The sequence below is a fragment of the Myxine glutinosa genome, chromosome 9 (genome assembly GCF_964187855.1).
Source record: "Myxine glutinosa chromosome 9, kmMyxGlut1.1, whole genome shotgun sequence".
Classification (NCBI taxonomy): Eukaryota; Metazoa; Chordata; class Myxini; order Myxiniformes; family Myxinidae; genus Myxine; species Myxine glutinosa.
This window is the reverse complement of record NC_136269.1, coordinates 119,728,019-119,754,569: the sequence shown is the minus strand read 5'-3', so window position 1 is coordinate 119,754,569 and position 26,551 is coordinate 119,728,019. Positions and strand designations below refer to the sequence as shown.

General features: G+C 45.8%; 1 protein-coding gene across 5 annotated transcripts in view; it reads right to left on the bottom strand.

The window, feature by feature from the left end:
- The window catches only part of USP34 (ubiquitin specific peptidase 34), a 235,166-nt gene that overhangs the window by 194,494 nt on the left and 14,121 nt on the right, over positions 1-26,551 (bottom strand). For all 5 annotated transcript variants that reach the window (XM_068128379.2, XM_068128382.2, XM_068128381.2 and 2 more), the window contains exons 2-5: positions 18,222-18,306; positions 16,541-16,703; positions 350-631; positions 83-133 (exon numbers count right to left, since the gene is read on the bottom strand). In XM_068128379.2, coding sequence (XP_067984480.2) covers positions 83-133; positions 350-631; positions 16,541-16,703; positions 18,222-18,306 — 581 coding nt within the window. The remainder of the gene's footprint in view (positions 1-82; positions 134-349; positions 632-16,540; positions 16,704-18,221; positions 18,307-26,551) is intronic.

Here is a 26,551-nt window from a genome sequence, read left to right as displayed (position 1 = left end):
CTTATTGGTAAAGGTAGTAATTATTACATTCAACTAACAATTACGATCTATATTGCAAATATTTGGATAAAACCCGACTTACATTCATGTCACAAAAAGCACCCAAAAAATTGCTCTCAGTCGTGGAAATGTCCTGAAAGACAGAAGAAACGCATTTCTGTGTCATCTTACCATTCCATGGAAGCACAAGACCAAACACGGCTTGGTGTACTTGAGTCAGGACCACGAGAGAGAAAAATAACTTTTAAATAAACACCAACGCAAACTTTAACAGAAGTACCAGGAAAACAGGAACGAGGGAGAAAAATGACGAAAATAATTGTCATAATAGCCGTTTTCAATATCGTACCTCAATTGTTGCATGTGCATTGTGCTTGTAGGCTGTGTAAAGAGGAAATTGGATTTGGAATATCTTGGCTACTGACAGCAGAAGCTTCCCTCTCTCTTCCACACTCCAGGTGTCCCAGTTTTCAGATGTCTCGCATGCCTTCACAGAGGAAACCTCAGGTCCTTCTTTCTCGGTTTCCTGTAAATCCTCAGCAGACTGAGTACCACACTGTGCCCGTCTATTCGAGGACTTTGTGTTTTGGTCCTTTCCCTCATCGGCCTCCTCAGGCACACCGTCATTTGGCTGAAGAGAATATACAAACATTAAAAGGAAATACCTTTCAAATTAACCATTTACAAAAATCATTCTCCAATTAAGAAAATTAGAAAATACTATCATTAAAGATTTTACCATACCGACAAATGCAGACCTTAAAGGAGCATTCGTGGTGCGCTCAAAGTAATAAATGGATGAGATACTCATAATAATCCAAGACCAGCAACTTTTTAATTTCCTTTCCGATATACATGTACAATATACTGTATGATTACCATCAAACAAAATTTCTTAATTACAGTACAGTACTGTACAAAAGTTTGGGTTATTCAAATGATATTCATACTTTGGAGTCAATTAATAAAATTATCAGTGATACAGTCATACGTGTTTATGATTATAAATTAACAGCCTTTATAAATACATGTGAAACAAAATGCTTAAGTTAACTAGAGACTTCGTAGAACACGATACCCCACGCAATGTTCAAGTACATACAGTACTGTAATTCAATGTTAATAAAATAACGATTTTAACAAGTTGACTGCTGACTATGAGTATACTTGAAGTGCTGGGTGTACCAGATTCTGCCAGCAAGCATTCTCGTAGAAAAGATTAAGCTATTGTATTGCAAACAGAATATGCTGCCATCCCAGCTAACGCAACAAACGATCTTCTGGCTGTTCGGTGAACATAAATCTATACTATATAATAATCATGATCTTCATTTTCAGGTCTCCATGAGAAGTTTTGCCACTTCATCTGCATTCATACGTGCCATTTTGAAGGGTAATGACAAGTAGTAAAAAGGGAAAAATCACAAAACACAGGAAAAAAAAAAACACGATCTACCATTAGCAATGACATAGTACCAATGTCGATTCAGTGTTAAAAAATAGTCCCACCAGATAGCTCGTACCTGGCATACGGAATTTAACATTTAACTCATAGCAAGCAGTGGGACCTCTCATAACATGGGGTTTCCCCAGCAATGGATAATAAATTAACTTGGATTCGCTCAACGAAGGGTAAAAATTTAAAATAAAGTATATGCACATGCATACATGGCTTACAAATGGAAGTGGTGTGTAATGAGGAGTTGGCAGTCAACGTGTTAGAGGTCATTAAAAAAAATCCAGAAGTTTATCACGACTGAAGCACTTATACATCACCATATACACTGCAATAAGACAACGTTGGGTCGCAGTTTAGGAGATGGAGGCATTATCGATCACCATAAATGTACATAGCCATATGCCAGCTTCTTCTTCATCCCCAATACTATACCATCTCACATATCGCACCCTCTAATGCTGAATATCAATATTGTTGCGGTTTTGAGAACCCACACTTGTTGTAAATATCACATCATTAAAGGTTAAAGGTAGCACCCCATAGATAGGCCACAAGCAACACTTAGGTCACCATAGGACATCAGTTATTTCTTAGTATGTGTTAGATAAGGCCATTTTCCAATAGTTGAATCTGCGTTGCGTCAATCAAATAAGAGTAGGCCCTTTCGTTCATTTTGCAGCCTCCCTCCAAGTCTCCCCAGTCTGTGCCCCATGGCCCCTCCCAATTTGGTACGCTCCTTGACCAGCGGCAGCAGCCTTCGCTGCCCTTGAGCTCGCTCAGCGCCGCCATAAGCCACGAGGTGAAGCCCGGAAAAAGGGGGCGGAGCACCAGGGAGGAGGTGTGGCCACGTCACCCAGCCGTCAGGGCGGGGCCGGTAAGCGAAAACCAGCCAACCAGGGCTGGAGTGACATCGCCTGACAGGGTGTGGTTGGGGCTCGCGGAGCAATCGCTGGCTTGACTTATAAAAGCCAGCGCACAAAGCCCTTCGAGAGGACTTACAGCGGAAGCTTGTGCTAAGAGGACTGTGCAGAAAGAACTCGCTGGCGCTGATTACCGGAGGACTGGCACAATTTGCAGCGTGATAAAGGATTGATCATTGTGGAAAGCGCTGATGGTATTAAAAAGGACTGTCGTGATTACAGAGGATTGCCACGAACTGCAGCGTGCAGGACATTGGGGAGGGGGCGTTTGGCGCGAGTCGTGCGCATATTATGTACGCGAGTATACCAGCTTCCCCCCCCCCCCCCCCCGACATTATAATTGTCCGCTCGCGTTACGCTACATGAAGAGCTGCCTGCCGGGTTTCGTCTGCCGGACTGGAGCCTGGACCCCATCGCCGGACCTTCCACCCTACCATCTGCAATCCCCGTGTGTGTCTGTATGTGAGACGGGCCCGTTTGTCCAGGGAATAAGTTAAGCCTGTAGTTAAGACTGCCCTGTGTAATTTTCCTTCCTCTTTCTTTCTTGTACATTTCTTTCGTTTCCTCTTCTTCTCTGTACATAATTAATAAACCCATCTATTCTTCCTATTTTCCTGGTTTCCTCTCAATCCGATCGCATCAGTCTTTTCTCTAATTGGGTAAGCGTGGCACGATCGCAACCGCTTAGAATCGGGTCTGGTCACCTGTTAACAGCTCGGATCGCGGATTGCTATCCGCTCGGCATTTTCCATCCATATCCGTGGTTCGAGCGGGAGTTATTCCCTAGCTTTACGGTCGGTGGTAGTAATTAAGTAATAGGACTAAAAATCGACCAACAACCCTATTTACCACCGACCGGAAGGAATGTTATAACTTCCAGGACTCGCGTCGGCCAGATAAAAGGACAAGGGGACTAACCCCCTCTTGATAAGGGGAGAGCCGACGTCGGAGATCCGTAACATTTGGTGTCGGGGAGTGGGATTTGGACCCGAAGTGCACCTAGCGCACTCCAAATTACGAGCGGCCGAAATTTTATTAACACCCAAATTTGAGTTGTGCCATGGATAGCCAAGGCGATCGGATGCCGGTGGGGGTAGATGAGGAGGTGTTAGAGGCAACCCAGGACCCCCGGGAAGAAGGGGGACAATTGGGAGAAATGGAAGAGGAGGTTGAAGAGGGTGCGGCAGTAGGGGTTGCAGGCGCACAAAATGGCGGCGCCTCGCACATGGCGACGAGGGCCGCGCCCGCTGCGCAAATAGGAGGGATGGATCTGCAGGACCTCATTGCACAGCTACAGGCAGCCATACAATTGGGGGTGGACAAAACGCAGGAGCAAATTGGGGGATTGAGTAAGGAGATGGGAGAAATGAAAGGCCGATAGTAAGCAAATGGAAAATAGAATGGGGGAGCAATTGGAAAATCAATTAGGGAAATTGAGAAATGACTGGAAAACCAAATTAGGGGGATTGAAAACTGAGATGGATGCGCAAAGTAACCAAATGAAAGATGGGTTAAATAATTTGGGAAGTAGAATGGGGGAGCAATTGGGAAGTCAAATTGGGGGGCTAGAAAGCAAATTGGGGGAATTCAGAAGCAAATTAGGGGGCCAATTGGAAGACGTGGGTGGCCAAGCCAGAGAAATAAACGAGGGGTTGGCGAGAGAGGAAGCCAGGTGTGAAATAAAAGCATTGGGGAAGGAAATAGACCGCAGGTCGAGCGGGAAAGGCACATCGGTATGCGACGGGGTAGCGCGGCTTGAGGAGCGCGGGTTAAGCGAAGCTGGGCAAGGCATAGTTACGTGGACAGGGGTAGAAATCGCAACTCGGGGGATAGAGAAGCCAACGACCGCTGAATTAGAGAATTTTATTTTATTAGCACCAGCGGTCGTCGAGCTTAACAAGGAAAAATAAATTAAAGAAAAAGAAATAGTTGAAGTTGGGACTGGAGAGACGACGGACTTAGAAGAGCAATCGCGGGAGGAAGAGATGGAAATTGTACAATGTCTGTGTTCACATCATGATGCCGTACTTGTTAACCCAAATGGAAGTTTGCAGCTGCGTGTGGAGAAAAGGATCCCGAAGGTAAGCCGGGCTGTATATGGCGCGAAAAGACTTTTTCGCGCGCTTGGGATCCCGACGTCACCCGGGCGCTCGTAGGAGGTCCATGGTGCGCTGTGTGAGAGAGAATGGCGCGAGTGTGAGGAAAAGGTGTGCACCGAAGAGTGAGTGTGAAACAGAGTGTGATAGTGAGAGTGAGTGTGATACAGAGAGTGACATGGATGGAGAGAGTGTGCGAGGATGCACACCAGTTGGTTGTGGAGAGTGTGCGGGGATGCACATTAGAGCGCGTGATTGGGTGTGTGACTAGAGATTGCACAGCCGTGGGTAGGTGTGCGCTGAGTGGGTGGATGCAAGAGTGCACACCCTTGTTGGTTACGGAGTACATAATGGGGGAGAGTGCACGGGAGGAGTGTGTAGAAGAGAGGTGTGTAACAGAGGAGTGTGTGATGATGGAGTGTGCGAGTAGAATGAGTGCGCAAGAATGTGCATGAGAGTGTGGAACGAAAGAGTGTGCCCGAGAGCGTGCGGTGGCAGAGCCAACGGAATGTATGGGAAGCGCTGGAGCGCCGCGTTTGGTAAGTGTAGAAAGGATCGCGAGGTGTGGATGTGAGAATGCGACTCGAGCATCGACGCTGACCGGGGCAGCGCTTAGGCCGACGTATAGCCGACGCGAGCTCTCGGGGCGTGGTGTTCTTTGTGTGCTGCGGGGGCCGGCGGGGATCGTTGCCGCGGCGCTCTTGCAGGGAGCGCCGTGCACGATTCGGGCCGGGCTTCGCCCTGTATGGTCGGTGCCGCGTTGTAGCGGCGACCGGCACGATTCCGGGGGAGAAAGGCCAGGTCAGACCTTCGCCCCCTAGCGGGCACGGTGCTCCGACCGGGGGAGGTTGGGTCATCGGGCCGGAGACCACAAGGCTCCGTGCCGGGATGGACCCTGGAACCTCGGCCCGAGTATGCCTCCTCCCCAGAATCGAAAATGCCGGACGGACCCAACCAACAGGAGACAGACCACCGCATACATTGCTCGGTTTTGCGAAGCCGAGCAGTAAAAATGTATTCGCACCCGAGAGGCTCGAGCATAGTGGACAAACGGCGATAGTGTTGTGGAGGGATGGTAGCTCTACCATCCCTCACCATTTTGGGGGTACATGAGCTGTAGTTTTATGGGGTTTGGCAGTGTAAGCTCGCCGAGGGCGGGTTAGGATAATCGTTAGGGATCGAGAGATGACTTTAGGAGACTTGAGATTTAAGTAGTGACATTGTACAAGTAGTGGGGACGTAGAGAGATTAGATGGATGATAATGACGAGGGAGTGCTTAGTATAAGGGATGACGGGAAGCACTAGTATTAGAAGGGAGTAGATAGCTAGATGGTGCTGTGTGTATGAGCTTGAGGTTTAGGCGGAAATGAGGCATTGTGAATGGAAGTCCTTGTAGTGCTGGTGAGCAAGAGAGGCATTGCTCGTGAATGATGTGTGTGTGTGTGTGTGTGTGTGAAAGTGTATGAGTAGAGTATTGAGGATGTGTGTCATTGTGTATTGAGTGATTGCTTGCATAGGGTGCAAGTGAATAAATGGTCTGGAATAAATGGTCTGGAATAAATGGTGTGGAGTGAGTAGTGTGGAATATGTGGTGTGGAGTGCATGGTGCGAAGGAGTGAATGGGGGAAGGATGGACCCCTTCACGAGTACCCGGGGAGGGTAGTTTAAAGTTAGGTAGACGGAGTAGGTAAATTGGTTGGATATTGACATCTGTGGTGCGAGTAGTAGCAAAGTATTGCTTGGAAGGGTGCAGAAGTGAAGTGGAATGGCTGGGCGTGTGAGCCTGTTAGTGCGTGTGGTTATTGAGCACTCCGCCACTGGTAGTCCGTCGGCCAGGTGAGGCCGCAGGTAGGCTCTGGGAGCCAGGTAGTGTTGTGTCGAGTTCAGCGGGGCCCGAGGATCCCAGGAGAGGACCCGGGTAGCCCAATGCCAGAGAGGGCATCAAGGGGGTAAGTGCCAGGCAGGGCCTTCCCCAGGTAGATTAGGGTGATGAGCTAGGCAAGCTCGGGCGGCGACGTTCAGTGGCGGAGGTGCGCAGGTAAGTCGACCTGCTGGGAGAGGCACACGAACCAGTCCCGAAATTGTGCGAGGGCATAGATGGAAAAATGGGGGGAGTGAGACCCCAAAATTGGGAGAGCACCACAGTATGGCCAATGGGAATTGGTTTTTAGAACCACATAGTGTAAGATGGCCAATGGGATTGGCAGGGCAAGACCCTGGGTAGTGTAAAAGAGTTAATGTCATTTAGAAGGATAGTTAGGAGAAAATCTCTTCGCACCATCCGCATCCACTCGCCGAGGTGATAGGACTCCACACCAGGTTTTGTGAACAGTTGGGAATGTAAGACGCATCATGACGGAGTTTGACATTGTGTGTTATTCCATCCCTTCCTTCTTGGGAGGGATTGGGGACGAATTTGGCATTAGGGGAGATATGGGGGACGAGACAGTAGAGACGGATTTGTAAGTTGTGTAAATACGGGGAAGGGCAAGGGTAGTGTAGATTGACATGGGGGGTGACGAACGAGTAGGGACGAGCTTTCTCAGCTTGCTCTCCCATGCCCTTCATGTCGCATTGCCTTGTTTTGATGTGTACCCTTGCGCCCTTTCCCCCCGCTAACCTCTGCTTTGTCTGCCTCCCCACTCATGGACCATGGTCTTTTGTGCGAGGGGAGTGTGCAGGTGCCCTGAGCGGTGCAGCCGCACTCCTGCTGCCTGCACCCTTGCTGCCTGCCTGCCTGCACTGATGCACCATATGGACCACACGTTCTGTGGCCTGGCACCTATGGACCATACGTTCTGTGGCCTGGCACCGTTGCTGGGACAGGCCATTGCTGCCAGCAGTATCTGGCTTGCGGACCACTGTTTTAAGTGGCATCAATGCCCAGCAGTCGGACCACCTGAGTTCGCCCTGCTGGCCATAAATAAAAAAGCGGACGTGGTTTGTGCCCTTTTTTATTAATTAATACATCAAGCAAGAAGACAGCCAAGATGCATCGGCCCAGCAGAGAAGCACAAGACGTCATCATTTATTAATTATTATTGAAATGTGATGACTGTGCATTTTTTATTATGGTGCATCTATTGGTACATATGGGTATGGTGTTTCGGTGCAGTGCAGTGCATTTGGCATTTCCTCTTTTCAAAAAGTCTTCTTTTTCCCCACAAAGGACAGGTCCTGGGTTCTAGTTTTGTAAATAATTAAATAGTAGTGTCGTGTAAATAATGCTCCCCACCGGCTTAAATGTTTAGTTTGAAAACCATTCCGTAATTCGGTTAATTGTGGGCGTGAGTCAGTTAGGTAGGGTAGTAGGTAGTAGTTAGGGACATATCTAGTGTTAAAACTGTCGCACTCAGGGTAGTAGGTTAAAAGTAGAGGGTAACCACACCTAAGTGTCACACTAATTGTTAAAAGATAGTCCTGACCCAGGTCTCAGATCGGCTCGGGTCGAGCCAGGCGAAAGGAGGGGTGCAGTGTTGCGGTTTTGAGAACCCACACTTGTTGTAAATATCACATCATTAAAGGTTAAAGGTAGCACCCCATAGATAGGCCACAAGCAACACGTAGGTCACCATAGGACATCAGTTATTTCTTAGTATGTGTTAGATAAGGCCATTTTCCAATAGTTGAATCTGCGTTGCGTCAATCAAATGAGAGTAGGCCCTTTCGTTCATTTTGCAGCCTCCCTCCAAGCGCGCTCCCCGTCTGTGCCCCATGGCCCCTCCCAATTTGGTACGCTCCTTGGCCAGCAGCAGCAGCCTTCGTTGCCCTTGAGCTCGCTCAACACCGCCATAAGCCACGAGGTGAAGACCGGAGATAGGGGGTGGAGCACCAGGGAGGAGGTGTGGCCACGTCACCCAGCCGTCAGGGCGGGGCCGGTAAGCGATAACCAGCCAACCAGGGCTGGAGTGACATCGCCTGACAGGGCGTGGTTGGGGCTCGCGGAGCGATCGCTGGCTTGACTTACAAAACCCAGCGCACAAAGCCCTTCGAGAGGACTTACAGCGGAAGCTTGTGCTAAGAGGCCTGTGCAGAAAGAACTCGCTGGCGCTGATTACCGGAGCACTGGCACAATTTGCAGCGTGATAAACGATTGATCATTGTGGAAAGGGCTGATGGTATTAAAAAGGACTGTCGTGATTACAGAGGATTGCCACGAACTGCAGCGTGCATGACATTGGGGAGGGCGCGTTTAGCGCAAGTCGTGCGCATATTACGTACGCGAGTATACCAGCTCCCGCCCCCCCCCCCCCCCGACATTATAATTGTCCGCTCGCGTTACGCTACACGAAGAGCTGCCTGCCGGGTTTCGTCTGCTGGACCGGAGCCGGACCCCATCGCCGGACCTTCCACCCTACCATCTGCAATCCCCGTGTGAGTGTCTGTATGTGAGGCGGGCCCGTTTGTCCAGGGAATAAGTTAAGCCTGTAGTTAAGACTGCCCTGTGTACTTTTCCTTCCTCTTTATTTCTTGTACATTTCTTTCGTATCCTCTTCCTCTCTGTACATAATTAATAAACCCATCTGTTCTTCCTATTTTCCTGGTTTCCTCTCAATCCGATCGCATCCGTCTTTTCTCTAATTGGGTAGGCGTGGCACGATCGCAACCACTTAGAATCGGGTCTAGTCACCTGTTAACAGCTCGGATTGCTATCCGCTCGGCATTTTCCATCCATATCCGTGGTTCGCGCAGGAGTTATTCGCTTGCTTTACGGTCGGTGGTAGTAATTAGGTAATAGGACTAAAAATCGACCAACAACCCTATTTACCACCGACCGGAAGGAACGTTATAACTTCCAAGACTCGCGTCGGCCAGATAAAAGGACAAGGGGACTAACCCCTTCTTGATAGGGGAGAGCCGACGTCGGAGATCCATAACAATATATTGAACGGGTCTTGGAAGTATTATACAGGCGATTTATGTTATAGTATAATGTTCAAATATAAAATTCAGTTTAAATAAAGGTTTAACGGCATATAGATAAACTAGAACGTAACTCTTCGACGTTGTGACGTTGACCGATATGCCTCCGCCTACATTATTATATATACTTGTACCAAGTTTGATTTAAATCTCTTCAACTGCTTTCAAGTAGCACATTTTTACCTGACATGACCTCTGACCTTTGATGCCAAAATCTAATCAGTTCATCTTTTCATCATAACATATACTTGTAGCAAGTTTGGTCATCCCATCACTGTTTCACAAGTTAGCGCAGTAACAGAATTTTTACCTAACGGGACCTCTGACCTTTGACCTCTTGACTCCATAATGTAATCCATTTATCTTTTCATCATTATACATACTTATACCAAGTTTGACTTCTTTCCCTTCAGCCTTTATTAAGTTATCACAGTAACAAAAACCTATTACAGAAACTAACCCTTCACCTTTGACCTCTTGACCCCAAAATAAAATCTGTTCATCTTTGGATCATAATACATACCTGTACCAAATTTGGCCAGAATCCCATCACTGGTTCATAAGTTATCAACAACAACAACAACAACATGCATTTTAAGGCCATTTTCCCTGATAGAGCGGGGGTTAGCCTTGCGGTCCCCATGACAATCTTCTCCATTTTGCCCTATTTTCTGCATCTCTCCTTGTTAACCCCCTTGCCCGCATTTCTTCTTCCATCATCTTTAGCCAAGTCTTTCTCGGTCTTCCCCGTCCTCTACTTCCTTCTACATCAATTTCCATCACTCTTCTCAACCAGTCACTTTCATCCTTACTCAACACATGACCAAACCATCTCAGCCTGTTCCTCTTCACAGCATCAATCACAGGCAATATTCCCATCATCTTTCGCAATTCATCATTTGTCTTCCTCTCTCTCAACGATACTCCGCACATCCATCGAACCATCGCATTTCCACCCTTTACAGCCTTCTTTGCTGCTCTACGTTCATTACCCATGTCTCGCTCCCATAAATCATAACACTTCTCACACATGCAGCATACACCTTTCCCTTCAGCTTCAGCGACACTCTCCTCCTCATCAGCACGCCAGTCAGTTCCCGAAACTTCTTCCATGCACATCTCACTCGAGCAACCGTTGCTGAGTCTGATCCACCTTCTCCATTCAGCATGTCTCCGAGGTAGCAAAATGTTTTCACACCTTCCAGCTTCATGCCATCTCCAAGATCCAACTCAACATTTCCTCCATCTGCAGCTCCCTCTGTGCACACCTTACATTTGAATGTAGCTGCCACACTGGTAAATGACCCTCTCAGACCACGACATTTTTGATGAACCCACTCAGCGCACATTGTACATTGAATGGAGTTCACTCCGACACCCTTCCTGCACACAGAACACGGCTACTTCCGAGTACTTTCCACCTCACCACATGCTTTACCACTTGCCATCACCTTCGTCTTTCCGATATTCACCTTCAGACCTTTTGTCTCCATACATTCCTTCCACTTGTTCATCTTTTCCTTCAGTCCATCCATACTTCCCGCAATCAACACCAGATCGTCTGCATACAACAACTCCCACGGTAAACCCTCCTTTACGTTCTGAGCCAGCACCTCCATCACAGCTACAAATAGTAGTGGACTTAGTACCGACCCCTGATGCACTCCCACCTTCACCTCAAACTCACCACTGTTCCCGTCCTTCGTCCTTACAGCTGTGCGCACTCTTTTGTACATTGCCATCACTACTCTGATCAACCATTCCTCCACTCCTAACTTCCTCAATGCCCATGTCAATACTTTCCGTGGAACCCCATCGAATGCTTTCTCCAGATCAACAAACCCAAAAAACAACTTCTTCCTCTTCTCCATGCACTTCTCCTACAACTGCCTCACAATGAAAAGCGCATCTGTCATTCCTCTTCCTGGCATAAATCCAAACTGCATTTCGTCGATCTTCACTTTCTTCCTTATCCTCCTCTCCAACACCCTTTCCAATACCTTCATTCCATGCTCCAATAACTTTATCGCTCGGTACGAGCCACACTCCAGAGGGTCACCTTTCCCCTTGTATAGAGGGACGAGGGTACTCAGTTCCCAATCCACTGGAATGCGGCCTTCTTTCACCACCAGATTACAGATCTCTGTCATTCTCTTCACACCCCAACTTCCTGCTGCCTTCAACATATCTCCCACAACTCCCGTCGGCCCTCCCGCTTTTCCACTCTTCATTGCTTTTATCGCTTCCTCAACTTCCTTCTCAGTTATCTTCTCTGCCGGTCCTAAAACTGGGTTACTCTCGATGTTGCCATCCCATTCATTCTCTGTATTCAACAGCATTTCCATATATCTTTCCCATCTTCCTTTAATTCCATCTGGGTCGACAATGATTTGTCCCACTTCATCCTTCAAGCAACTCACCCCCATCACATCACACCTCTCTTTCGCTATGTGCTTTGCAATCCTGAATACTGGTTTCTGACCCTCTTCCGAATCCAAGCGTTCTCCGAACATTTTCCTACATGCCTCCTGTGCCTTTGCTACCTCTTTCTTTGCAGCCTTCCTGGCTGCCTTATAACTTTCATGCTCTGCTGTTTCTGCTCCCGTACCCTTCGCCTTCTGCCACTCCTTGAACTTCTTCCTCTTCTCGTCAATCCTCTTTCCAACTTCATCATCCCACCACCATGTTTCCGAGTGCCTCAGTGGTCCTTTTGTCCATCCACATACCTCACCAACGGCTCCCAACAGACTAGCTTTCATTGACATCCAACCACTTTCAAGCTCAACCACATCATCCTCGACCCTACTCAGCCTCTCTTTTAATGCCTCCCTTACTGTCACCTCTTTCAACCTCCACACCTTCATTCTTGGTTGGTACTTCACCCGCCGAGCTCTCCTCGCACCTTTCACCCTTATGTCGCAGACAACCAAGTGGTGCTGTGAAACAGCCTCCTCCCCCGGGATCACCTTTGTGTCCCGGAGGTGCCCCATATCTCGCCTACGCACCATCAGGTAGTCAACGGTTGTCGTCGACCCACCTGACGTGTATGTAACAAGCTTATTATCCTCTTTCTGGAACTGAGTATTACAAATCAACAAATCAGCTCCATCAGCAAACTCCAAAATCCTTTCACCTTCTCCATTTCTCACACCATATCCATAACCCCCATGAACTCCCTCAAAACCATCCATACTCCTTCCCACATGTCCATTCAGGTCTCCTCCCACCACAACAACTTCCTCATCTTTCACGTTTTCCATCAGCTTCTCTATCGCACACCAGAATTTGTCCTTCTCTTCATCACTTCGACCAACCTGCGGAGCATATCCCGAGATGACGTTCACCAAGAGCTTTCCAATCATCATTTCACCATCATCAACCTATCACTCACTCTAGTCACACTCACCACACTGTCTACAAACTCCTCAGAAAACAGGACACCAACACCATTCACACCCTCCGGGCACCCTTGCCACACAAACTTGTATTTCTGTCCCTGCCTACCCTTCACCATTCTCACACCACTTCCCTTCCATCTCGTCTCTTGCACACAACATATGTCCACTCTTCTTCTGACCAATACTTCCACCACTTCTCCTGATCTCCCTGTCATTGTCCCTACATTCCATGTCCCAAACCTCAGAAACCGATCTCCACTTCGGGCTGCACCCTGCCAATATGTAGTTGTAATTGTCATGGTTCTCTTTTTGAGGCAATGTTTTTTTTTATGGCCGGATGCCCTTCCTGACGCCAACCCTCTTAGTCATCTCTTACGACACGCAGGGATACGGTGTACCTATTCTGACCAGGGTACACACTGGGAAACGTTTAAAACATGGAAATTATGGGGGAGGGGGGGGGGCGGCGTCAGCATCATGGCTGCGGTTTAAACATATTCCAACAATATCCAAACAGAACCATGAAAACCATGAAAAACAATCTGGGAAAAGTCTCCAAGCGAGAACGTGGATTTGAGAAGGAAGGAGCAGAGGCGGAAGAGAAACGAGATACAGGGGGCGGGGCACAAGCCGAGACGAGGAGGAGAGCGAACTAGCATGTGTCCGGGAGGAGAGAAAGAATCGATATAGAATTCTTTGTCTAGGGAGGTGAGGTGAGGGGGAGAAAATAAAATAAAAGGAAACAAGCAATACAGCGAAGGAAATAACCCAAACCGACAAAACACCGATGGGGGGAGGGAAGCCCCAAGTTACCAGGCCACGCACGAGGTACGACTCAGAAAACGATTAACTACACACAAGTTTGTACGAATTACAAACCAATACCAACCAGAAACACACAATAACACGTACACAGCAAAATAACCAGTGGAAATTTGACAAAGACAAGAATGGGAAAACACTTAAACTTCGATGCCGTGGAGAGCTCGAAGTACGCTTCACTCGCCCGAGGAACCGGAAACCGGAAACCAAACTGGTTCATAAGTTATCACGGTAACAAAAACCTATCACGGACAGACGCACAGACAACCGGACGGACAACCCGAAAACATAACACCTCGAGGGACTTAGTCAGCTGAGGCATAAAAAATTCGAGTTCTAACACCATTTTCTCCAGTGTCTATTACACAACACTATCTGACACATTACATTCGTTATTCGTGCCTGTTGTACGTGTCCACTATGACATCCTTAAAAACAGTACCTTTCCTGTTTGGAATGATTTCCAATCCTGTTTGACTGACAGGCAGGCAGACAGAGTAAAAAGTTATCTCTCTGCTCTCTGCACATGTGTGATTGGGACAAATTCAGAGACAAAGTACTGATAAAACTAAAGACTTGTTTTTATATTCATGTTCCGATTTGTGTTCAAAATACATTTGATTTAAAAAAGTTGTTCCTTGATCATAAACTGCCGATCATAAACCGATAAGACGGACAGACATTAACCAGTTGATTAACCCCGTTTTCACTTCGCGTGTACGGGGTAATAACAAGAAGCGTCATTTTAGAGTATCAGTCAATACTTTGTGTGTCCGCCCTTTGCCTACATGATTGCCATCACTCTTTTACCCATGCTCCCTGTATACGACTGAAGCACTCTTACAGGAATATTGTGCCAAAATATCCTATAGTACATTCCACAAATCCATAAAGTTGGGTTCCTCTTGTTCTTCTCTATTCCCACGTAATCCCATACGGCCTCGATGGGACTCATGTCCGGACTTTGGGGTGGGCATTCTAACACTTGGAGCACACAATCTTGTAACCTTGTTCTTCAAATATCGTTTTACTAAATTGGAAGTGTGTTTTGGATCATTATCTTGTTGGAAAATTATCATCATCCTTGGACTTATGATTATCATCCTTGGCATAATTATGAACCCACTCATAGACCTTTTTTCACATTTTCACTAATTTGCAACTTTTATCGTTTTACTAAATTGGAAGTGTGTTTTGGATCATTATCTTGTTGGAAAATTATCATCATCCTTGGACTTATGATTATCATCCTTGGCATAATTATGAACCCACTCATAGACCTTTTTTCACATTTTCACTAATTTGCAACTTTTATTGTCAATGTGGTTTCTTGTAATTCAAATTAATGTAACTGTTGTTGATAATTTTAAGTATTTATTATTATTTGGTGTACAAAAATCAAAAACTGTTTCCTGCATATTTTCTTTGTGGTAACTGGTAAGTGGATATTACTAGCACATGATAATATGCATATGGATAGAAAAAAAAAAAAAAAACTTTTTCAATTTTCAAATTTATTTTATACATACCGAAAGGTAAAGGTAACTTTATACATACTTAAATGTTTGGAGAAATTGCAACGGAAAACGTTTCGTATAATTCTCTTTAGTGACTTTTGTGGAACCAAACCTTATTTTCGACATTTGTCAGGTACTAAATATTCCTGTTCATTCTGAGCGGCTGGAACCACTCTCCCTCAATTTTGGCAATGTCCTCTTAAAATCAAACATACACAGAGATTGGCTCCCCCACTTAGGAACAATAACTTAAAGAACTCTGACATGTTAACTACTATAACCTCCATTTTGAATAGGAATTGGATGGGATCCTCGTTACCTCCGCCACCCACGTGGATGGAGGTTATGTTTTCACACATCTGTTTAATTGTCTGTTTGTTTGTTTGTTTGTTTGTTTGTGAACACAATATCTCAAAAAGTTGTGGACGGATTCAGACGAAATTTGGCACAGATATGTATGTCACAAGGACGAAATGATTAGATTTTGGTGAAGATCCGGATTTGGATCCGGTTACTAGAATTTTTAAGTGATTCTTCACCATTGGGAGATGGGGCCAAAAACGATACATAGCAGGATATCAAAAAATTGTGGGCGGATTTGGACGAAACTTGGTGGAGACGAAATTTGGACGAAACTTGGTGGTGTGTGACAAGAACGAATCGATTTTGGCGAAGATCTGAATATGGATTCGGATACGAGAATTATTTACTTTAAAAAAAAAAAAAAAATCTTCACCATTGAGAGATCGGGCGAAAAGCGATAAACAACATGATATTTAAAAAAAGTTGTAGACGAGTTACGACTAAACTTGGTGGACGAGTTGGTTAGGTGACAAGAACAAGCCGATTAGATTTTGGTTCAGGTTCGAATCCAGATCTGGCCTATCAGTGGGATACAAAACATAAACTGTTCAGCCTGGTGGAGGTATGCACTCTACTGAGTGGCGTTCTCGTGTTCAACACGACTTTGACTTCTATTGTGGTTTGCGAGATATCTGTGATTTTTTTTAAAACTTTGTTTGACATCAATTTTATCCTGTTTATTCTGTATTTTATGTTTGAGGCATTTTGATTTTTTGTTTTTATTCTCGCAACATTTGTAAATTGACTGTGATTCAGCCTATGGCTGCGAAAATCTTTTTGAAGTAAACCAATTATTATTTTTTATATATTAAACTGTGTTATTAAATTACGTATCACAGCAATTTGAATTATCTACCAATATTGCACACTTCTAACTTCCAACAAATTTTCAAATGGGGAAAATCACTACAAAAGCGAAAATAACCCAAACTTTTACACACTGCATACTTGTGTATTTAAAAAATAAAAACCATTGTCCTGTCTTAGAATACTCATGAGTATCTCATCCATACAACCTTTTCAACGCCCCATGTAATATACCTCAAGCACGCTGGGCTGGTCCGCTTGTCCACATTCGTCACCAGCAGGAACCAAGGCATCACGAAGGTACTGAACCAGGCTCACAGCAAGGCGGATAAGCTCCATCACCAGCTGGCTAAAACCCTCAAGCGTCTTATACTCCTTGAAGCAGCAAAGGCACTGCCTGTTATAATGGAAATAAATAAATAAAGTCAAATAAATAAATTTAATTAAAAAAACAAATAATATACAAATACAGATGTTGTGTATAGCACAATACTTGCGAAATCCAAACAAAAAAGTTGCCATGGAAACAGCAATTTCGAAACCAAACAAGCATTTTACATGATTGATTGTTATACATACCAAATTTGGTTGATACATTTTCTAAATGCAGCCTAACAGGTGTTTTACACATTTCGGATTGAATTGACCTTTGACTCAATACACACATACTATGCATATGTACAAATAAGCTGTGTACGTTTAAATTTCATATGTTCAGAAGTTTGAGATATTGCAATAATAAAATCACAAAAGCCCCATTTGATTGTAATGGGGTCAAATTGTTGTCATGGAAACCATTGACATGTCAAAACAGCAAAATTGATTGTTCTGATTTTGGTGACACGAATCAGTGACTCAATGTGCAAGCCCTGTTCAAATTACAAGTCAATCGGACGAAGATTGACAAATTTAGAAATTCGACCTTGAGGTCCCAATTCTTGACCTTAACCAATTTGAGAAAATGGCTGAGTGGAAGTGATCGACCAACCACCGATTTTAAAAATAATGCTGGTCAAGTAGAATGTCATGAAGCAAACCAGAAGTCTCAACAATTACTGAGCGCCAAGTTATCTCAAAACGTATGTCAGGAAACATGACCTTACTGGAACTTGGACCTCAAAATTTTTGGCTTGCTCTACTAGAGAGACAGCTTAATTTCACTTACTCTATTGCCTAACAAAAGGTTTGTTGATCGCTATCTATAAGTGTCAGTAGAGTCGTGAAGAAACCCCATTTCTTGAGTGTCACATTCCTGCTGTTAAGGGGGTGTGGGACAACCAACTCCCCCAAACTCCTCTCCCCACCAAATCACTTTCAATTGCACTTCCATGTATATGTCTGATTAATCAGTCCTATAATACCAATATAGTCAGAAAATTTAAAAAATGCAACTCACAGGGTTTGTACCCTTTTGGATATCTGAAATTCCATGACTTTCCATGACTTTTCCATGACACCACATAAGCATATTTTACTAAACTCCCCACAACCTACTTCAAAACACATCAGTAACATTATGCAAATTATAAAGGATTTAAAGTCGACTACTATCGTGCTTCAGTTGAACTCAATAAATGAAATCGTCTGGCATTATAATTCAAGAATGACCCTTTCAAGGGTTCAAAAAGAGGGTCAATTACACTTTTGCATGAAAATATTTTTTTGCCATTCTTATCACATCAAAGGTTTTGGAAGGAAAAAGGTATTGATGATCATCCATGCAATAAGAACCTTGACCCTAAAGAAGAGGAATGTGAGGGGAGATCTGAGAATGACTCGGCCAGGATCCGTCGGCAATGAACTGTCATTTCTCGCTCGGTGGCCTACTTTCATTACATTACACGAAACAACCATTATGAAGCATACCTCACAAAATGCAACAAAAGCCGTAACAGAAAGACAACAGCAAAACTACCTCTGAGTCCACATGTTGATGTAGTTAAACAGCTTCATAACTTCCTCTTTACTCAATGAAGATGTGACCTCATTCTCCACTTCCCCTGAAACAGAACAAACATAAGCGAAGGAAAATCGATGTAGCTCAAAGTGTACATCATTTAGAATGCAAAATTACATTCTAATTTATGCTGCAATGAGAGATTATAAACTCTTTTCAATTTCAAACTCAAACTCAAATTTCAAACTCGAAGACTCAGTCATGGAGGAGCCGCAACACAGATGAAGCACACATGCAGACATGTACATGAGACAACACCTGACAACTGAATTCAGCCAAACACAGCCACTGAGCTTGAGGGAAGCAAAGCAACTTCCTGAGGCACACTTGGTACAGGTGAAGCCATCTTTATGATGTCGCCTTTCTCTCTGCACTCAGTGGGGAAAATTTATAAAGGGTAAATTCCCTCCTCCCTATGGGATGCCAACCCACAAGGTTTGTTCATGTTCTATTCTATTATGTTGAGCATCAAGCAAGGAAGAAGCACGTGCCATTTTAAAGTCTTATTAAAGGCTCCGCCAGGGTCTGTATCAAACTACTGGCCTCCCAGACTCAGAGCGGACACTCGAACCATTAAACCACTGGGTTTTGTTACTGCGTTTCCTCCCCTTGTCTCCCTCACTCTTCTTTTACCTGTAGATCAGTCCCTTGCTTTTGTATCCAGCTGCAGCCGGCCACACTGGCCCACTATCACTATGGCGCCTTTTTACCCTCTTCAATGAACTTCAATTTTGTAAGATAGAAGAGCAAATGTGATGGGCTAAGCTCCTTCTTAGTTTTAGATATCTGGAAGTTGTTAACCAAAAGATATATTGTCGGACCTCGACATTCACGGTCCCATCATTCGCGGACCTCATGTATTCGCGGTTGATAAAATGCAACCTGCTTCCACATTTGTGGCCCTGTGCTTTGTGTATTCGCGGTTTTTGTGGGTGCAAAAAACATGTCTTCCACGAGCCGCAAGCATAGCACAGTTATAAAACATAATATCCACCAAAGCAGCTGGACATACGCAAAAAAAACATACCTTCCACGAGCCGCGGACATGACCTGCTTCTATATTCGCAATACTGTGCTTCGTGTTTTCACGGTTTTTTGCGGGCACATAAAATTTATTTAGCCATGCTATAAGCGAGCTTGGCAGCCTGTAACACCATTTGCACTATAAACCAAGCTGTGCGGCATGTCCCACCATTCGCGCTATCAAGACGCTCCACCGTATCTACCAGCTGCCGAAGACGTTATCCCCCGCGAGTTACACAATGAAAATGCTTCACCACATCTATTGCCAGCTGCTGAAGACTATCACCAAATGCACTCTTTATGCGGTTCGTTAATTGCATCCTCCAGTTAATTCCCCTGACCTTAGTCCATTTAAGTCTGGACTCGTGCACACTTTTTGGGTGACTCAAACTCACACTCGACTCTTCAGGACCTGGCCTCGAACTCTGAATGTAAATAAATCGGACTCAGCTCGTTTTTCAAACCCAATATAGTGTTCATTTTGCAGGGCCAAAGTGTTAGGGTTAGAGGTGATAAAAAGTTCATTGAAATTGTGTGTAGGTTAGGCAATGCCTCTGTCGGTTAGGGCAGGAATTTGTAATTTGTTCAGGGTGCCAGCGATAACACGCCTACTCTTCATGAAGTACACCTCCACCTCCTCCTCCTCCTCCTCCTCCTCCTCCCTTTACAAGGGGTGAGGTCCACTGGCACAAAGCTTCCTGCACTGCCCTGTCTATGATACTCCTCCACTCCCCTCTGTCCTCAGCCAACTCTCTCCCCCCTCCAACCACCTCCACCTTGGGATTTTTAACACCGTGGGATATTTAACATCCACAAACGAAAGCCAGCTGATGGAAAGTCATTTTAACCTCCATCCAACAGATGACACACATATTGATGAATCACCCAGCCTACAAAACACCATGATGACAATTTAAAGCAGAGTCAGAATTTTAACTCAGGTTGGACAGGTCAGAGGCCAGTGAGCAGACATCTCGGCCATCCTGCCAACTCTCATCAAAGGTCAAGTACAGCCAAAATAAGTCTTTCTTGTGAGAAAGGCTGGAAGATATATTCCAAATAGACAATGCCAACCAATTGTCACAATCATTTCACAATTTCTGCAAAACAAATGAGTCGAAATGCAATAATGACATTCAAGTTCTCCTAACCCTTCACCAAATGTACAGGATACAAATGGCATACAACAGAAACTCGTATAAATATTTTATCTTTGCCAACAGGAATGCACACAAGCAAGCGAAGGCTGTCAGGGTGGCCATTCCACAGAAATCCATACAGCAAAATCTCCGATTTACGTCGTGCATGCGATCTGAAAAACTATGACATTACACGAAACAACGTTATTCAGATACGATCTTCCCATATACATAGTGTTATAATGGGGTGATGCATTGCCGCCAGGGAAATTTTTTTGGTTACCCTCACTTAACTTAATCTTCACTCAAGTACATATCAGACATAGGTAAGTAAGTACACTTAAGGACATACTTATGTACACTTCATCACAGCGAAACATGTGAAACTGGGAGATAAAGTGACGCGACATCCACGGAGTGCTTGCCATGTTGTCTGTTCTCCATTAGCGGGCGACACACAGCGTTGTCGCTTCTAAACTGACAGCTGGCGCACCACTGTACTTGAAAGCAAATGGTGTTTTTACGGGGTGGGGTAGTTCACCCCATGCCCAACCGCTAACCTGGAGGACCAGTTGCTGTCCATTGTGTGGCCCTTCACCTAATGCTCATTTACTGTACATGTAAATCCCATACATCCTTGTACATTTGCTGTACAAAGTCTTCTTCATATTTGCCTACCAACCTCCCACCCTCCAATACCTTACCTTATTCCACTCAATAATAATATTTTTATCCCCCCCCCCCCCCCCCCGGCCCTCCAAAAAGGTTGGAGACGGGGAACTTTAAAATGAGATCCGTCCGACCGACCTATCATATGTCCATGTACATTTGTGTGCGCAATATTCCAAAAACCGTTGAACATTTAGCTTTCATATTGCAGCTTTCTATTCCTCATGAAATTAGCTCAACCTGATTATATCACTGCTCTGATTGGCTGAATTATGTTGCCATGGCAACCGTCTCGGTAACTTGGCTTGTGTGCGCGATATTTCAAAAACCGTCAAAGATTTAGCTTTCATATTACAGATCTATTCCTCATACCACCCAAAGGCGTGCAACCTAGAGCATCAGCTCCTTGTTTATTTAAATGACTTATCTCGTTGCACTCAACTTATTCCTATCTGCTGAGCCCATGACTGCCTTCCTCCAAAGCCCACCTCCTCATTCCTGTAAATGATTGTCTTCCACTTCGTACACCTTCGCTCTCCACATCGCCCTCTCCCATTCTTCATTTTCTGTCCAACTCCAATTATTTAGCAAAATAAGCAAAACATTTTAAGGTTGCTTTTTTATAACCTTCATTCATTCATTCCCTGACATCTTTGCGTGGCCCGTGGTTGTGCTGTGGCCCTACATAACAGCACCCGATAACAATGACAAAACCTTAGCTTCATCCACTTCTCTCCCATTCCATATTCTCCCACCATGCTCGCTCCCATTTCCCTTCTCCCTTTCTCGGCAGTATATAAATAAACCCATTCAAAACAATCAATCAGAAAATTACAGTGTAGCATTCCTACAAGTATTCATTAACTCGGCCCTTCACTCCATCCGTGATGTGTGCATTGCCAATACCAGCAATGACAAATTACCTTTTCTGTATTCGGTAATCCAAGGTTCACAGAGGGGCTTGTATATATCACAATGCAGGGCAGATGTTAGGAACCATCAGTGTACTTTTTACATGAATGACAAGGAAATTAGTAGACAATGGGCAAACACATATGGTGTATGAGATTTAAACCTGGGTTATCCAGATCAAGAGATTAAAATGGGGACAGGAACAGGATAACTCAGTAGAAAGTAAGTCGATTGTAGTAAATACGCACTGGACAACCCTTCCCTCTCAACAACGTCTGGCCTGCTCCCATCTCTACTCATCTCTTGTCCAAACGATTACCGCAACCCTCGCCCACATCTCCGTACCTACCCATCCTGCCACCACCACACCCCTCAGCTCATCACACCTTCACCAAGCTATGCACCATCAACCATTTATATATATATTGTTGCGGTTTTGGAATAAAGGTTAATTCCCCCTCTTAGTTAGTTGCACCACAACATGTAGCCTCACTTAGTTCAGTTATTTCTTAGTAAATGTAAGCGTAGTTCTTTCCTGCGTTTAGTTTTGCGTTTAGTAGGCCAGTGAGTTTAGGTGCTTTTGGTTTGGGCTGGAAATGCCACGTGGTAGGCCTTCAACAAGTCTGGCAAGGCCGAAGGGAGGGGCTGCAGGGGGAGTGGCCGGTAAGCAACGAGCCACCAATCAGGACTCGAGGGGAGTGGCTTACCACTGCGGCAAGAGGCGGGGCTTAGAACATTCGGGTAAGATCGGGGAGATGCCATATAAGGTCCTGCCCCGAGCCCATTTAAGCAGAACAGCAGCAGAACGCGCGTGAGTCAGAACGCACGAGAACGCACGAGGAACGCATGAGAGGAGAGAGCTGTGAGAGTTCGTGGGCGGCAAGAACGAGAGACGAGGAGTGAAAGTCACCCAGCCCTGTACAAGTCGAAGTGCTTGAATTGACTGTTGTAATAGCCTCGTTGTACACGAACTTGTCCCGTGCCCTGTACCCTGCGCTCTGCCGCTGTATTAATCGTGCGCTCGAGAGGACGACCCGTGCCGGGCCACAGATGCGCGATCTCCTCCTGCCTGCATTTCTCCTACATACGTGCCGTGACCGCCAGAGGGCTACACCACGAGCGAGCTGTCCGGGAGCGACCGCCAGCAAGGCGCGTTTGGCGCGCGAACCTGCTCTTCTTCCATTTCCCCGTGTGAGTGATTGGGCCCGTGTCTGGGGAATAAGTTAAACTGGTTAAGCTTTTGCTCTGTGTCCCCCTTTCTTTCATCATTATCATTGTACATAATAGTGTAAATAAATTGTGCTCTTCCTCTGATTTGACCGTCCTGCCCTTCCATCCATTGGCTTCGCATGATACGAATAAAACTGCTCGAATCGGGTTCCAATAAAAGTAACAGCACGAGTCACGTGATACGCATACCGCTCGGGCGTACTCGATTAAGCGTGGCTTGTGCGAGGCTCGATCCCCGCTTTCGTGGCAGCGTGGGTTAAAGGTACTAGGGCATGCCCGTACGTGGGTGCCCGTTCCTTGCCAAAAAAAAAAAAAAACGCTACCCGTACGCTCTACCCCGCCCGTACGCCCGTACGCCCGTAAACAAAAAAAACAACGCTCTTCGCTTCCGCCCTTCGCTCTGACTGAATTGGGAGAAATAATGCGCATAAGAAATCGAGAAATTATTATTTTCTCCGGAAGAAATCGAATTACGAACCGTAATGGCGCACGCGCTCGGCTCGGCTCGCTCTCACATCGGCCACGCCTACGCAACAAAGCGTTCTGTGATTGGCTGCCGGAAGTGAAGTCTTCACTGTCCGGAAGGTCGCAAATCGCAGTTACGATGAATCGCAAATTAGTTTTAATTAGTTTTAAAACATAGTTTAACGGCAACATAGTTTTCCAACGTGAAATAAATGAATACGCTCTCAAATGTGCCGTCCGAGGCAGAGTCTGTTCGCCACGTTCGGCACACGTGATAGCTCGCTGCTCTCTGATTGGTTGAATCGTTTTTTGGACATAGCTCGGTAACTACTTCTCCGATTAATATGAAACCTTGAAAAGGCACATCCTCGGGTCCCCAGCAATATACCTGGCAAGTTTAAAGTATATCGGACCGGTAGTTGTCGAGAAACAGCGGTCACAGACAAACATACATACATACATCTATCTATAATTCCAGTAATCTCTGTACGTCTGTACGTCTGTACGTTTGTTTGTCTGTGACCGCTGTTTCTCGACAACCACGGGTCCGATATACTTTTAACTTGCCAGGTATATTGCTGGGGACCCGAGGATGTGCCTTTTCAAGGTTTCATATTAATCGGACAATTACTTACCGAGCTATGTCCAAAAAACGATTCAACCAATCAGAGAGCAGCGAACGATCGCGTGTGCCGAACGTGGAGGACACACTCTGCCTCGGATGGCACATTTGAGAGCGTATTCATTTATTTCACGTTTGCAAACTATGTTGGCGTTAAACTATGTTTTAAAACTAATAAAACCGAATTTGCGATTCATTCGCTTTCCTGCGCGTTTGTGCACGCGATGGCGATTTCTTTACCAAACTCCGGAAGCCGTTCGCTTTGGACCAAACCATTGCATGTAAATAGAGGGGGGGGGATTGTCACCGTACTCGCAAGCCGTTCGCTTTGGACCAAACCATTTCATGTAAATAGAGGGGGGGGATATAATTTTAGATATAGATATAGTACGGGCAATGCCCTAGTACATACAAACATACAAACATACAAACATACACACAGAGATTACTGGAATTATAGATAGATGTGCGAATGTCTCGATACCCTTTTTCACGTTTGCCCGGAAGTGGCGATTCGGCCTCGCGGACCCGAAAACCCAGGGGGAAAAAAGGGGTTTAATCCCCCCTTTGTAACGGGAATGGGCTTCGGGAGATCCGCAGCAATTTGGTAGTCAGGAGTGGGATTTGAACCCTGAAATTTTTTTTTGTACAAATTGGCCACAGCAAATTGGTGTTTGGGAGTGTGAGATAATTGGACTTAGAGTGCGCTTCATGTGCTCGAAATTAAGAGTGGACAAAATTGAGTTTAAAAACCAAAATTAAATTCGTACCATGGCTGGCCAAGGCGGTCAAATGCCGGTGGGAATAATAAAAGAAGAGAAACTGATGACCCAGAACCGGCAGGGACAGTTGGTAGTGGAAGCTGAAAAGGGTGTGGCAGTAGGTAAAGAAAATGGCGGCGCCTCGCACGTGGCGGTGGCGGAGGCCAAACCCGTTGTGCAAGTGAGTTCCAACACGCAGTTACTCATGACACAAATCTTAGCACAAACGAAAGAAATGAAGGAAGGGTTGGAAAACGAAATAAGGGAAATGAGAGAAAGGAGGTGTGAAAGGGAAAAGATGAGTGGAAAAATGGACACCGAACTAATCGAATCAAGGTGTAACATGGAAGGGTTGGAAAGCACAATGGGTGGCCAAATGAAAGAATTGGGGGACAAATCCACCCGGGAAATGAAAAAAAAGACAGAAGAGTCAAGAAGAGAAAAATGGAGGTGTGACATGGAAAAGATGAGGGAGGAATACAGAAGGGACATGGAAGAGGCAGGGCGCATGTTGAGCGAGAAGTTCGCAGTGGCACGCGACGAGGTGAAGCGATACGAGGAACGCATGGAGAGCGAGCTTGAGCAAAGGACAGCCAAGTTGACCGGGGCTATGGGGGTCGCGATGCGGGGTGTAGAGGAGCCGACGATCGTCAAATTGGAAAATATAATTTCGGGGGCGCCGGCGAAGGCTGAGTTGGAAAAAGACATTTTATGGGCGCCGGCGATCGTCGAGGAAAAAGAAACAATTGGGGCCGAAGAGACGGTAGAATCAGGGAGCAAATCGCGGGAGAAAAATGGAATGCGTACAAAGTTCGTATTTACACCGTGATGCCGTGCTTGCTGACCCCAATAAAAGTTTACAGGTGCTGGTGAAGAAGCCGGGGAAGGAGGACCCCGACGTGAGAAATAATGGCGTGAATGTGTTTGGCGCGAACGGGTTTTTGGCGCGCTTGGGAGAAAGGCGAGACCCGGGCGTTCGCGATGGGCCCATTGTGCAGTGTACGAGGCGACTGGTACGATTTACGAAAGGCCCATTGTGCGGTGTACGAGGGCGACTGGTACTGAGTGTGAGAGGGAGTCCGTACCCGAGTTTGTAAGAGAAAAGTGTGCGCCGGAGTGTGCAGGAAAAGTGTTAGAGTGTGCGCAGGAGTGCACACCCGAGTGTGTTACGGAGTGTGTAACAGAAAAGTGTGTGCTGGAGTGTGCAGGAAAATAGTGTGTTATGGAGTGTGTAACGGGAGAGTGCGAACCTGGGGGTGTGGAAAAAGTGTGTGAGGGCCGAGTGCGTAGAAGAAAAGTGTGTACTGAAGTGTGTGAAAGGCGTGAGTGTGCCTAGGTGTGCAGGTACGGGTACATAGTACGAGAGGGAATGCACACCGGACTGTGTGCGGAACGAGTGTGTAACGGAGTGTGTGGAAGGCGCGGGGGCGCTTGGGTGTGCGAGTGCAGAGTGGGTCGCGAGTGGTG